The following is a 13289-nucleotide window of genomic DNA, read 5'->3' on the forward strand; positions in this document are numbered from 1 at the left end:
TTTTGAAGGCGCCCATTTAATTCGTAACATTGTTTTTTGCACACTTCTGGAAATCTTGTTTAATACAATAATGGAAGTGAGTGGGTGAGTTGGTTTTCCATTCTGATAGTGAAAGCGCTCAAAAAGCAAGGATGACAAAATAAGAGAGACATAAAAAGCGCTTTGTATTTCTTATTGTGTCGTCCATGCCTTCTTGAGCGCTTTCACTGACAGATTGTTTAATAGCTAGTGCCGCAAGAAACGGCACCTATGCGAAGAGACATATCGTGCATAACTGGCTTGCGGTGGAAGAAACTGGAAAATAAAAATTACTACCTCTTCTCTTTCACCCTCAACACCACCTCAACAACAAGCCAGAATCGTCGGCGCAGGAACGAGGCCTAGTGCCACGAAAAGCTGCTTGTCAGAGACCTTTTGCAATCAGTGCTGGTATCTAGTTGGTATGCATATCGTCAAAGTCGTTTCGGTCCCTGAGGAGCTCTTAGAAAGACGGGGCTTAGTGCGAGCGCATTTCACGATGCCTGTTAAAGAAATGTGAGTGGATACATGTGAATTCCCAGAGGCGGTGAAACACATTTAAGCACTTAATAGCACTTTTAACAGTGGAACCAACACACGTAAGCACACATTTTAGCTAAAAACGGGCATTACTTTTCCCCTGCTCTTCAAAAATTTTGTAACTTTAATCATGCTAGACTCTTCCCGGCATGCAGCCAAATGTTCTAAACCCAACAAACGAAATTTAAATCCCGTTTTTTACCCCGAATTAATTTATTTCAAGCGTTTGATAAGATTTCGCCAACAAAATGTACTCTTCGCGTCTCGGAAAGACAGATCTGCGATGTATAGAACACACATGTGGTTGTGAGATGGGGGTGTGCGTGAGTAATTTACGGACCATTTTATCCCGTTTGTAAACAAACCCGGCAGACGACGGCAGCGGCTTCCCAAAACGTTAGCGGCGGTACAATTGTTAAAATCTTCGGCGCTATGTTTGAATCGGTGCCAGTGTAGACTTGATAACCATTGTAGCCCCTTTCTTTACTTGCATTCACTGGCTGCCTGAAACCTAGAATGTGAATATTTCAAGCACCCAGAAAGCCCAGTTCAGAGGCGGTAGCGGGACTGCAAACGTGCCTGGAATCTTCCAGTGCGTAAATTACTACTGCCAAAATGAAGCACGGAGTAGTGGGAACCGTTTCCCGCTTTTACCGTGAGAGCACGAATATCGCTGCCTATCGTGCATTAGGCGCAGCTGCGGCCTGCAACGGCTGCAGCCCCACAGTCCACCTTCGCATGCCTCCGGCGTAATCAACAGATCTACAGCGCCTAGCTGGCACAGAGGTCGCGGCAACAAAGAACAATATGTTGTGCTAGTAGCAGTGTTTCTCTTTCGGAAACACACGTTACTTGCATCGAGAGTGGTTGGGCGCTTAATCGTTGTGTTTGTGTTCTTAACCAAGCAAATGAAATATGTGCAATGTGAGCCAGCGAAAAAATGGTGCAACAGAGCGCCTATATTTCCTGCAAGCAAGCCCTTCACCTGGAGGACGTCGCTACGCACACTTGTTGAACCAAACTTGAAACCGGAAATGCTTTGTGAGCCGGACTGCAGTGTTGTCAGAGCACAAAGCGGTGTGTCGAAAATAACATACTTCTCTCGCATCCTCCAAAAAAGAAGGAACAAATACTAGTACAGATAAAGCAGTTCTTGGGAAGACAAACGAAATGACTGCGGTGCACAAAACGGCCCAAATAAGTGCGCTTGTCTGAAAGGCTAGCAGTACTCACTGGGAAATAGATTCCGGGAATGCCTCGATGGTGGCTTTGGCAGAACTTGTTACCATCGAACACACTTCCGGGAAGTATCCCAGGCCGTTGTTCCATATAATCCTGGACGAAGGTCAGCTCTATACAACTGTCATCTTTCTCGCTGGAATGAGTCCAGATTTTGGAAATCATTAGTAGAGCTCGTTGTAATTAGAGAACAAATGGTGATGTCGAACACCCTAAAATAAGGTCTCGAAACGTAGAAGTCGGTCTAAGCAACAACAAATGCACTGCTGTGGCATGCTGTTAGTGTCTTCAATACTTCTGAGTGAAGCATTCTGCGTAAAATCTAGCGGTGTGCGCTCATTTACTGCGCATTAGGACAGTTCATCATGAGAAGATCTCGACTAATCAAGGGGCGTCGAGATCATTTCGCTGCGAATCAAGTAGCCCTGTGTTCATCTTTTTACGAACAACATTCAGAGGGCACTTAAGACTGCTTACGTGCTCTGAAGGCGAAAACATTAGTGCGTCCTCGTGAGCGTTCGACCTCGAAGCTGGTTGCGCACTGAGAAATGAAACGAATACGCGCCTCTGAAGGATGATTACGGAAACGCAGAATCCACAAAAGATCCTAGTGAAACACTCAAACTCTCTGTTCGAATAACTGTTGCGAGATGGCCTCCAACCTAACTAGAATATGTAAGCTACATGCAACGAGAAATTGTATTACACCAGCCGGAACGCCGTACGACAAACGGTTGCCCACAATTTTGATACGAAAGTAGTCGTGAAAACAGGGGCTACATTGAGGTCAGTAAATGGGTGCATATATGGACGAACGACAATCATATGACTGCATGAAATGGTGGTACTTGGCTTGCTGTCTGCGTCCGACAGCTGCTCCATTGCGTCATCCTATTTTTCTTGTCATTTCTGGTATTTTCCGAACCATTTTGGAGTACACACACACACACATTGACATACTAAAACACCTTGTCAGTGTTTCTCGTAACGGGGGTAGTGAATCTTTCGCCTGAGTACTTTCTGTGCCAAAATAGCCGGAGAGACTGCGGAAATAGTAAACATACATGATTAAACTGTTCGAAAAAACAAGGACAAAGACAGAAAACCTGTACACACATAGGGCGCAGCTCTATGCGTGTACGTGTTTTCTGTCTCTGTCCGTGTTTTTTTCGCGCAGTTTAATCATGAACGACAAGCACCAACTAGCCCGCCAGAAAACCCTTCTTGAGTAAGCATACACTCGGCAAATTCTTGATGGAAAAGGAAACACGACGTTTCGGGGCCCGCACTGGTCGCTTGATCACATAGAGCGCTGCATGGAACGACGATGGCTTAAGTACGGTTAAAAGCAGTGACCGATTATAGATTTCCATAAGATTTCCATGTGTTCTGTTAAGGGCATGCTTCGTCTTATGCATACGGAATGGTTCTAGAAGAAGGCGCGATGATAAGTTTTTTCCCCTAGCGATGACGGCGTGCTTCGTCCAAATCAGTGGTGTGTACTGTTGATAAGTTGTGTTCCTCCAAAGCATTAGATGTGAAAATCTGTACATTAGATGTAGAGAATTAGCTGCGCCACCACAAAACCGACGCCGACGCCATAGACGAAGGAAAACACAGGAGAAGCCTGAGCTATCCGAACTACATTGAAAAAAGTTTGCTGGGAGTCATACGCTTTTGAGCATAGAAGTATGGGATTCCTCGGGTTAACGCAGAATAGTCTGCTGCGGCTGCATCGCGCGTATCGGGAACCATAGCCGCGCCAAGTTTGAAATTCGCAGTTTATGCATAGCCTTTGTGTTTCGTGGGTGCCGCGAAGTTTCGGAGGCTTTTGCCACTGTTAGTCCTCAGTATAGCGTTGAGTTCAATCAGCGTGCTTTCTTTACGTAAAGACTTGTTTCGGAAGCCTGCGACTGCTTCTGCAAATTAGACATGGCGCCGCAGCATGGCGATTCGATTTCGGTACGCTTTTGGCGTTGTGCGGTCGTTTCCCTTAGTACGGCAAGCCTGTTTAAAAATAGCACATATATGAAAATACGTTTATAACAACAGCGCCCGGAAACGAACCGTGAATAAGTTCGGTGCGGAATGAGAATACGTTCGCGCACAACCGGCACCCAGACATTTATTTATTTATTTATTTATTTATTTATTTATTTATTTATTTATTTATTTATTTATTTATTTATTTGCTTGTTTGTTTTAGAATACTGCAGGCCACTGCTTGGCCCAAGCAGGAATGAATTTAAATTGTTACATAGCCAAAAGAAAAAATTATACAATATTAACAGCACACGGATACAAAAGCATACATATTGTAAGGAAGAGAGTTGGAGTTCGATGCCCAGCAGCTAGCGCCGACGAAGGCGAGGAAGAAGATAGGCGAAGCCGACGAAGTTCGGGTTTTGCGCTTGCGAACGCTGGCCTGCTGAGCGGCACCGCTGGGACAAGGACTGTGCCCGTCTACGCTAACTGTGCGAGTTTCCGCATTACACTTGGTGGAGGTGCTGCTTGTTCTCCCCGTGGACCTACGCCACGATGCCCAGGCTACAAGGCTCTACCACGACGTCCGACACCTCGGTCCAACTAGCCCAGCCTGTCCTCTGTTCTGGTGCCGTCCGTCAGCGCGACCCGGCGATCTTCAGCGGCACTGATGACACTGACGTAGAAGATTGGCTCGCCTCGTACGAACGCGTGAGCGCATACAACAAATGCGATGACGTCGTTAAGCTCACGAACGTCATCTTCTACTTGACCGACGTCTCCAACTTATGGTTCCGCAACCACGAGGCGGATTTTACTACCTGGGCGGCTCTAAAAAGCAGCCTGACTGACGTTTTCGGTCGCCCCGCTGTCCGAAAACTTCGCGCTGAACAACGGTTGCGCAGTCGTGCCCAACAGAACGGCGAGAACTTCACAAGTTATATCGAGGACGTCGTTGATTTGTGTAAGCGGCTCAATCCATCTATGAGCGAGGCTGACAAAATCCGACACATTCTGAAAGGGATTGAGGACGATGCTTTTCAAATGTTGGTGTCTAGAGACCCCCAAACCATCTCCGACGTCGTGTCTTTGTGCCAGAGCTACGACGAGCTCCGCAAACAGCGACATGTCACCCGCCGTACCACTTGCTCGGACGCCACCATTTCGAGCTTGGAAGCAGGCAGTCCTGCCCACGATCAGCCGACACTTCTTGAGCACATCAAGCAGTTTGTGCGGGAGGAGGTGGCTCGTCAATTATCGCTGGTTACCTCCCAACCCGCCCCTTCACCATCGCTGTCGCCTTCAATTCAGCGTGTCATCCAGGAGCAGGTAGCTGAGGTCCTGCCACCCACTAATCCACCCCCTCTGGTCACTGCACCGCTGACATATGCGGAAGCACTCATCCGGCCACGACCTCAGCCGGTTGTCCCCACTTATGCGCCACCTGTCAACGTGTATCCTCAGCAGCAGCTCGCCCCTGCGCTGCCACGCACTCACCATCCTTTGACTCGCACCGGTCCCCACCCTATCAATCCGTGGCGCACCCCAGATAACCGGCCGATATGCTACGCCTGCGGTCTCGCTGGTCATGTGGCCCGCTGGTGCCGCACGCGCGGCTCCGGTCCTTACGACTACGGGCGCTCGCCAACGTACGACGCTCCATTGCCCTCCGTCCCTGTCTCTTCTCCTATGCCGGCTCCGAATCCCTCTCTGCCTCGCTCCGACTCCTACAACCGAAGCCATCGGTCACCGTCTCCTCGACGCCGTTCGCTCTCTCCTATGCGCCGCCGGTCCCCACCACTTCAAGCGGAAAACTAGGCGCCGCAGTTCCGGAGGCAAGAACTGCGCCGTCAACGACCGTCTCAAGCGCTATCGCCGCTCCTATGAACGTTATTGAAGTGATCGTTGAAGGTCTTCCTATTGACGCGCTTATTGACACTGGTGCTGCCGTGTCCATCATTAGTCGCAACTTGTGCCGCAAATTAAAAAAAGTGATGACGCCGCTTTCTGACCTTTCGCTTCGGACCGCCAGCGCTGACCCCATTCGCCCTCTCGCAGCGTGCACTGCCCGCCTCGTCATTCAAGGTCTCTCCTACACCATTGAGTTCTTCGTTCTCGCCCGCTCCTCTCATGACATCATCCTCGGGTGGGACTTTCTGTCCGCGCATCGCGCCATCATTGACTGTGCACGTGCTCAAATTGATTTGTCGCCGCTGTGTGATGCTCTTGTGGACGCCTCCCCTGTTACCGCCGCGCCTATTCTCGTCGCTGACGACGTCGACTTGCCAGCTTTCTCTTCTGTTCTTGTGCCGCTGACTTGTGCTGCCCTCTCTGACGATACTGTTCTTTATTCACCCTCTCCTCTTTGTGCGCACCGCAAGTCTGTTTTGCTCCCTCATGCCGTGCTCACCCTTTCTGGTGGTTGTGGCGCTCTGTACGTCACGAACCCGTTGCCTTTCCCCACCACTTTACATCGGGGAGAATCGCTCGGCACGGTTGATGTCATCGATCTCGACGACGCTTCTCCTGTCCTTGATGACCCTGACACCCATGACATCAACGCCCTCACCCCTCCCGCCGACGTCGCCGCCCCGTCCTCCCCGGATATGTTTTCCCATTCTGTCGACGCCGCTCTACCACGTCACCAACGCGCCCAGCTGATCGCTTTGCTGCAGCGCTTCCGCGCATCCTTTGACTCTCCTCAAGCACCGTTGGGTCGTGCAACCGCGGTTCGCCACCATATCGACACTGGCACCCATGGACCCTTCCGCCAACGCCCCTATCGCGTCTCCTCCGCCGAGCGCCGCATCATTGATGAACAGGTGACCGACATGCTGAACCGCGGCGTGATCCAGCCCTCTCACAGTCCGTGGGCTTCTCCAGTCGTGCTCGTCAAGAAAAAGGACGGCTCCATTCGTTTCTGCGTAGACTACCGCCGGCTAAACAAAATTACTCGGAAGGACGTCTACCCACTGCCTCGTATAGATGACGCGCTGGATTGCCTGCAGGGAGCGGAGTACTTTTCTTCGTTGGATCTGCGCTCTGGGTACTGGCAGGTGCCGATGGCCGACGTCGATCGTCCGAAAACAGCTTTCATCACGCCTGATGGGCTGTATGAATTTAATGTGATGCCCTTCGGTCTGTGCAACGCGGCTGCCACTTTTGAGCGTATGATGGACAACATCCTCCGTGGGCTTAAATGGCAGACATGCCTCTGCTACTTGGACGATGTTGTCATCTTCTCCCAGAATTTTCCGTCTCACCTTCTTCGCCTGGAGAGTGTTCTTCGCTGCCTCAGTGACGCTGGCCTGCAGCTGAACTTGAAAAAGTGTCGCTTCGGCGCTCGACAGCTGACTATCCTAGGCCACGTCGTGTCCAAGGATGGTGTACTCCCGGACCCTGCCAAGCTCCGCGCAGTTGCTGATTTCCCGAAGCCCACATCCCTGAAAGAACTCAGAAGCTTTCTTGGCCTTTGTTCTTACTTTCGCCGGTTCGTCAAGAATTTTGCTGCCGTTATCGCCCCGCTGACGCAACTTCTCGCTGGTAGCCACGACCTGTCGGCTTGGTCCCCTGCATGTGACGAAGCTTTTGCAACGCAGCGCCACCTCCTCACCTCTCCTCCGATCTTGCGCCATTTCGACCCTTCCGCGCCTACAGAACTGCACACAGACGCCAGCGGCATTGGTCTCGGTGCCGTTCTAGCTCCGCGGAAACCTGGTTTCAATGAGTACGTCGTTGCCTACGCCAGCCGTGCGCTCATAAAAGCGGAGACTAACTATTCCGTCACAGAAAAAGAATGTTTGGCGATTATTTGGGCGATCGCAAAATTTCGTCCTTACTTATATGGGCGCCCGTTCGATGTCATTACAAATCACCATGCCCTTTGTTGGCTGTCGTCACTCAAAGATCCATCTGGCCGCCTCGCTCGTTGGGCTCTGCGTTTAAAAGATTACGACATTCCGGTCATTTATCGTTCCGGTCGTAAATACTCCGACGCCGACGCTCTCTCGCGCTCCCCTGTGACCTCTGAGCCTGACCCGCCATCTATTTCCGGCCTCACACCTTCTCTTGACACTATTGATATGGCTTCTGAGCAGCGCAAGGATCCTTGGATTACTTCTCTTCTGGATTTCTTAGACAACCGATCAGCCCGTCTCCCTTCTCGAGCGCTCCGTCGTCAAGCTCATCACTTTGTCGTGCGTGACCAGCTGCTGTACCGTCGGAATTACCTCCCCGACGGTCGCAAATGGCTGCTCGTGATCCCCAGGCATCTCCGCTCCGCCATTTGTGCCAGTTATCACGACGACCCGCAATGTGCTCATGCCGGTGTGCTGAAAACTTTTACCCGCCTGCGTCTTCGGTATTATTGGCGGGGTATGTACCGTTTTGTCCGCCAGTACATACGCTCTTGTCTGGAATGTCAGCGCCGCAAAAACCCACCACCGCACTCACCTGCTCCTCTGCAACCGTTCCCGTGTCCGGCCCGACCATTCGACCGTGTTGGAATCGACCTTTATGGCCCTCTTCCCAGTACTGCCGCCGGGAACCGCTGGATCATCGTCGCCATTGATCATCTCACGCGCTATGCGGAAACTGCCCCGTTGCCAGCTGCGACGGCCTCTGACGTAGCCGGTTTCATACTACAGAATATCATTCTTCGTCACGGTGCGCCTCAGGAATTGCTCAGCGATCGGGGTCGCGTCTTCTTGTCCGGCGTAGTGGAAGCCCTTCTTCGCGAGTGTCATATCGTTCATCGCACGACGTCTGCGTACCATCCACAGACGAACGGCATGACCGAACGCTTTAACCGGACCCTGGGCGACATGATGGCCAAGTACGTTTCTGCCGATCACTCCGACTGGGACCGCGTTCTACCTTTCGTTACATACGCTTACAACTCTGCAACGCAAGCCACTACTGGTTTTTCCCCGTATTTTCTTCTCTACGGACGCGAGCCTTCCTCCATCATGGACACCATACTCCCTTACCGCCCCGATTCGTCCGACTTTACAACCGTCTCTCAAGCCGCTGCGCATGCCGAAAATGCCGTCAACTCGCCCGTTCCTTTACTTCTCACGATCAGCACCGTCAGAAAAGCGCCCGCGCCGCTTCTTCCGGTCTGCCGCCGTCATATCTGCCTGAATCCTTCGTTTGGCTGTGGGTGCCCTCCTCCAGCCCCGGCCAGTCTACAAAACTGCTGAGCAAATACCAGGGCCCCTATCGCGTTATTCACCAGGTCTCCCCAGTTAATTATCTGGTCGAGCCCATCACGCCTTCGTCTGACCATCGCCGCCGCGGTCGTGAAATTGTGCACTTAGACCGCCTGAAGCCCTACTACGACCCAGCCATCGTCTCGTGCCCTTAGGCCGCCAGGATGGCGCCTCTTCACCCCGGGGGTATTGTAAGGAAGAGAGTTGGAGTTCGATGCCCCAGCAGCTAGCGCCGACGAAGGCGAGGAAGAAGATAGGCGAAGCCGACGAAGTTCGGGTTTTGCGCTTGCGAACGCTGGCCTGCTGAGCGGCACCGCTGGGACAAGGACTGTGCCCGTCCACGCTAACTGTGCGAGTTTCCACATTACAATATAAACAATACTGGCAGGTAAGTAGACGATTTAACGTATCAGAAAAATTTTGCGAGGAAAAAACAGATGCCGGTAATGAATTCCAGTCTTGCACGGTTCTAGGGAAAGAACTGTATTTAAAACTGTTAGTTTTGGCGAAAAGGGGAGCAAGTGAATACTCATCAACGCTCCGAGTCCTTCTAACTAGAGGACGCCTAATGCACTCTGGAAGCTTGAGTTTATTTTTTCCTATTAAACTATTAAACAAGAATTCCAATGTATTAATCTTTCTGTGGATTTCTAGTGTAGGAATGTTATTTGAGATCATTAATTGCGAGGGAGAGACTTCCCTTTTGCATTTTCCTTATATAAACCTAACCTATTTCCTATTGACTTCTTCAAGGACAACAGCTGGGCGTCGTAACGCCTTTGTTCCTGATCTGTGAAGAAGTTGCGCGTTGTCGCCGCGTCTCTCAGCTGCCGACGGCCTGGCGCAAAGCAATTTTGTATGCTCCTCCTTTGCATTCGTTGCGCTTGCTCAAGCGCGGTGAGACTCGAATACAAATTTCAGAGTGGCAACAGGAGATCGTACACCGACACTGCATATTTTTATCTTTACTGCCGAAGAGGGGAAATCTTGATTTAAGGTTGAAAAATGTGTCTACAAAGCACTGCGCTTCAGGCGGGTCTGGAAAATTACAGGATTGCACCTAAGTCTGCTTAAGAGCGGAAATACATAAGCCTTTCCCTTTCCTTTCTTTCTCCCTCTCTTTTTTGCTTTTATGTTTTGGGGAGTAGGCTGAACTATGTCGGCGTCTATGGCTATTGTGGCGTCTGTTTCCGAGATGGGCAATTGATGTTAACGTTCATGGCTATCGCGACGTCCGAACGACGGCCGCGGGACTCAAACCCACGACCATCATGGAACTCGAAGCCATGGCCTTTGCGGGACTCGAACCCACCTTTTTTCGCTATCGCTATCATCATCATTACTGCGATCACCACTAACATCACCCCTATCATCATCGTTATGCCATAACTAACACTATCATCATCACTATACCAACTATTACTATTGCTCACCGTCATCATCATTAATATCACGAACTATCACTATCGCTATCATCACCAATGCATCATCGATATCATTATTTCTAGCACTATGCCTATCTATCTCTAGCACTACCTATCAATATCAGTAGGTATCATTATCACTATCACTACTATCGCTACCACAATCTATATCTAGCACTATCACTATCAGTTGCTATCATTATCAGGAACTATCACTATTTTTTACTATCTATTTACTATCACTACTATCATTATATATGTGTTGCTTATCAACTGTTGCTTAATCAACTTTTACATTTTATTTTAATAACCATACAGCTTATGATTGAGAGTTCGTGTGGACACTTTTGCGGACAACTTCCGTCTACAACTTCCGGCCACGCTACTTATGGGCGAAGAAAGGCTTTCGCCTTAAAAACACTTTGTAATTGGAAAGCAGTCCCATAAAGTTTAACAATGGGTTACCAATGCATAACAGCCTGCTCACCTGGCGAAAGTTGTAAGTATTTTCTTTGGAAAGCGGCCTCGCATCTGTGCCGCAGTTTCAGTGAGCCTAACGATTTCACTACAAACTGTGCAGGCCAAGGACGAATTTTATGAATTTACTTTGGAATCCATCGAAATGTAAGCGATCAGCGGTGTCTGTTCTACACCCCAAAAGTCAATACATGCTCGATCGGTTATGAGGCTTGCCTTGTTACGCCTCTGGTTTAGGCACAGTGGTTTTGAGAGTTATTTTTTTCCGGCGTGACGAAAGCGATCGTTTCTCGAGATTCTTTGTTCATGCTCTACAGTTTATGGCAGAGCCGAATTCCGTACCTTTCTCTACAGACGTGACACGCTACAGTGTAAGTGGCTTCCTGAGGGTATTTGTGTTTTGTATTGGTCTCTGGATGCACTGTTATTTAGAATACCAGACCAATGTAAAACGTAAGTGATTGATAAAAGACCTACTTGGCTGCGCTTTTCCCGAACGAATCAGTATCATCGAGGCAAAGGATCAAATATCTCAAAATGAGTCAAATGGATGACAGTAGTCGGGGGAGTTAAGGCATTCTCCTTCAAATTTCATATGAAGACGGCTAGTAATGGCACGGGCAGATGGTACTGGTGTGAGTTTGCCTTGGGTAAAAAAATAAGATACTCTCTGCGGCCGAAGAAACAGCCCCAGTAGCACAAGGTGGCGGGCCCATGCGGTCCGACATGGGCAATGAGGGCTGGTGGCTGCCCGCAGTAAACCCACAGGGGTCCCCCGTGGGTGCAGTGCTCGCACAAAACACTGGGGCTGCCCACTTCGTGCCCGACTGGGACCCTCCTCGGCTAGGCATAGGCTTAAACAGACTGGGCGGCCCACCTTGGTCCCGCCGCAGATACATGCGGGCTAGGATGCGGGCTCTATTATGGTGAAGCTCGGGCAACCCCAAAAGGGGCTGCCCGTACACCACGATGAGGGAGCCGCAGTGTTTTTGAGTGGGCAAAGAGCTAGTATTCCCGCCTTCAGCCGACATGGGTCCCGCGTAGGAAATACAGGGGCTAAACTATGGGCTTCACAGTGGCGAAGCGTTTCAGGCATGCAGTTTGGGCTGTCTTAGCAACACCGGCGAAGGTCCCGCGTGGGCTGGGCATGGGCACATTTGCCATTCCGACGTCTTCACCGCCTGTATTCTAAATCGGGTATGAAAGGGGTAAGCATGGGCTGCGTGCAGTTCGTGTGCATAAAAGATGGGGCTACATGACGGTGAAGTGCGGGCACACCCAACAGGGGCTGCCCGTGCAGCGCCCTAACGGAACCAATTGGGCTGTAGGTGGGCTAACACCAGTATTCCCGCCTGCAGCCTAAATTGGTCCTGCATGGAAAATATATGGGCTAGGCATGGGCACAATTGCGATTCCAACATCTTCCCCGCCTGTATTGTACATATCTGGTAGAAAAGGCCTAAGCGCATGAGCTGCGCAGTAGCAAGACATACAGTGTGTGCAGGCAAACGGCTAGTATTATATCCACCAGCAGCCTTCGTAAATCCTGCGCAGACTACTCTGGGCTTCACAGTGCAGAAGCATCATGCGCCATTAGCGAGTTGCCGGGCAAAACATATCGACAGTCACATGTACACTAGTTGTACACAGGAAGAGTTGACATTCTTGCATTTAGTCTGCCTGCATATCCTACATCAGAGGTAAAAGGGTTAAGCGTGACCAAATAGCAAGACCTTGCACGTTTCACTCTGACGAAGAGCTGCTCTTTGAACGTCGTAATAACAAAAGAACCTGCTTCTGAGATTTGTTGGTGCTTCTTTTGCGTTTATCGCATTGTATTTTTTTCTGGTGTGCTGCGGTCGCCGCGGAGAAAGCTGCCAGGATAAGGTTTCTTGCTTGTTTCAACGCACTTCAATTACGCCAGCACTTCAAGCGCTTTCGTCGTCTCCATGCAACATGTGGCGCATGGAATTCATGACTAGTTGATGAACATAGCGAGCCTCCGGCGACTGCGCCAGAGGCTGCAAAAGGTTTGTTACTGTCGCGTTAATTGCAGCAGCTTTCTTAATGTCCGCTAGCAGCAGTCTGTAGCGACGCATCGATCAAGACACAAAATTCTTGGTTTTTGTGCAGGCATTCTTTGCGCGTCTTCTTCGTCTAGTGATCGCACATTGATAACGCAACTTGCCCAAGCGCCATCGCGAGCTGCCGCACCCTTCACACTATCAGGAAGAGATACTAATCACAAATCGCCGAGAACATTTCTATCGACGAACAAGAAAGGTTAGCTAGCGAAAAGGTACAGTGCTAGAGAGAACAAAATAAAAACAAACTCCTGTAGAAACGTCACATGAGTAACCTGTCTTTGCGCACTTTTTTTTCAAGTTTTTTTCTTTCC

At 50.1% G+C, this 13289-nt stretch overlaps 1 protein-coding gene across 1 annotated transcript in view; it reads right to left on the reverse strand.

Moving 5' to 3' along the window:
* Window positions 1-1051: 1051 nt before the first annotated feature.
* LOC149356306 (A disintegrin and metalloproteinase with thrombospondin motifs like) overlaps window positions 1052-13289 on the reverse strand; it is a 130956-nt gene continuing 118718 nt past the window's right edge. Inside the window, exons 12-13 of the mRNA XM_089576301.1 lie at window positions 1792-1933; window positions 1052-1069 (exon numbers count right to left, since the gene is read on the reverse strand). Of these exons, the coding sequence (XP_089432427.1) occupies window positions 1052-1069; window positions 1792-1933 (160 nt within the window). The remainder of the gene's footprint in view (window positions 1070-1791; window positions 1934-13289) is intronic.

Source organism: Amblyomma mixtum, chromosome 3, assembly GCF_055824585.1.
Source record: "Amblyomma mixtum isolate Tamu chromosome 3, ASM5582458v1, whole genome shotgun sequence".
Taxonomy (NCBI): Eukaryota; Metazoa; Arthropoda; class Arachnida; order Ixodida; family Ixodidae; genus Amblyomma; species Amblyomma mixtum.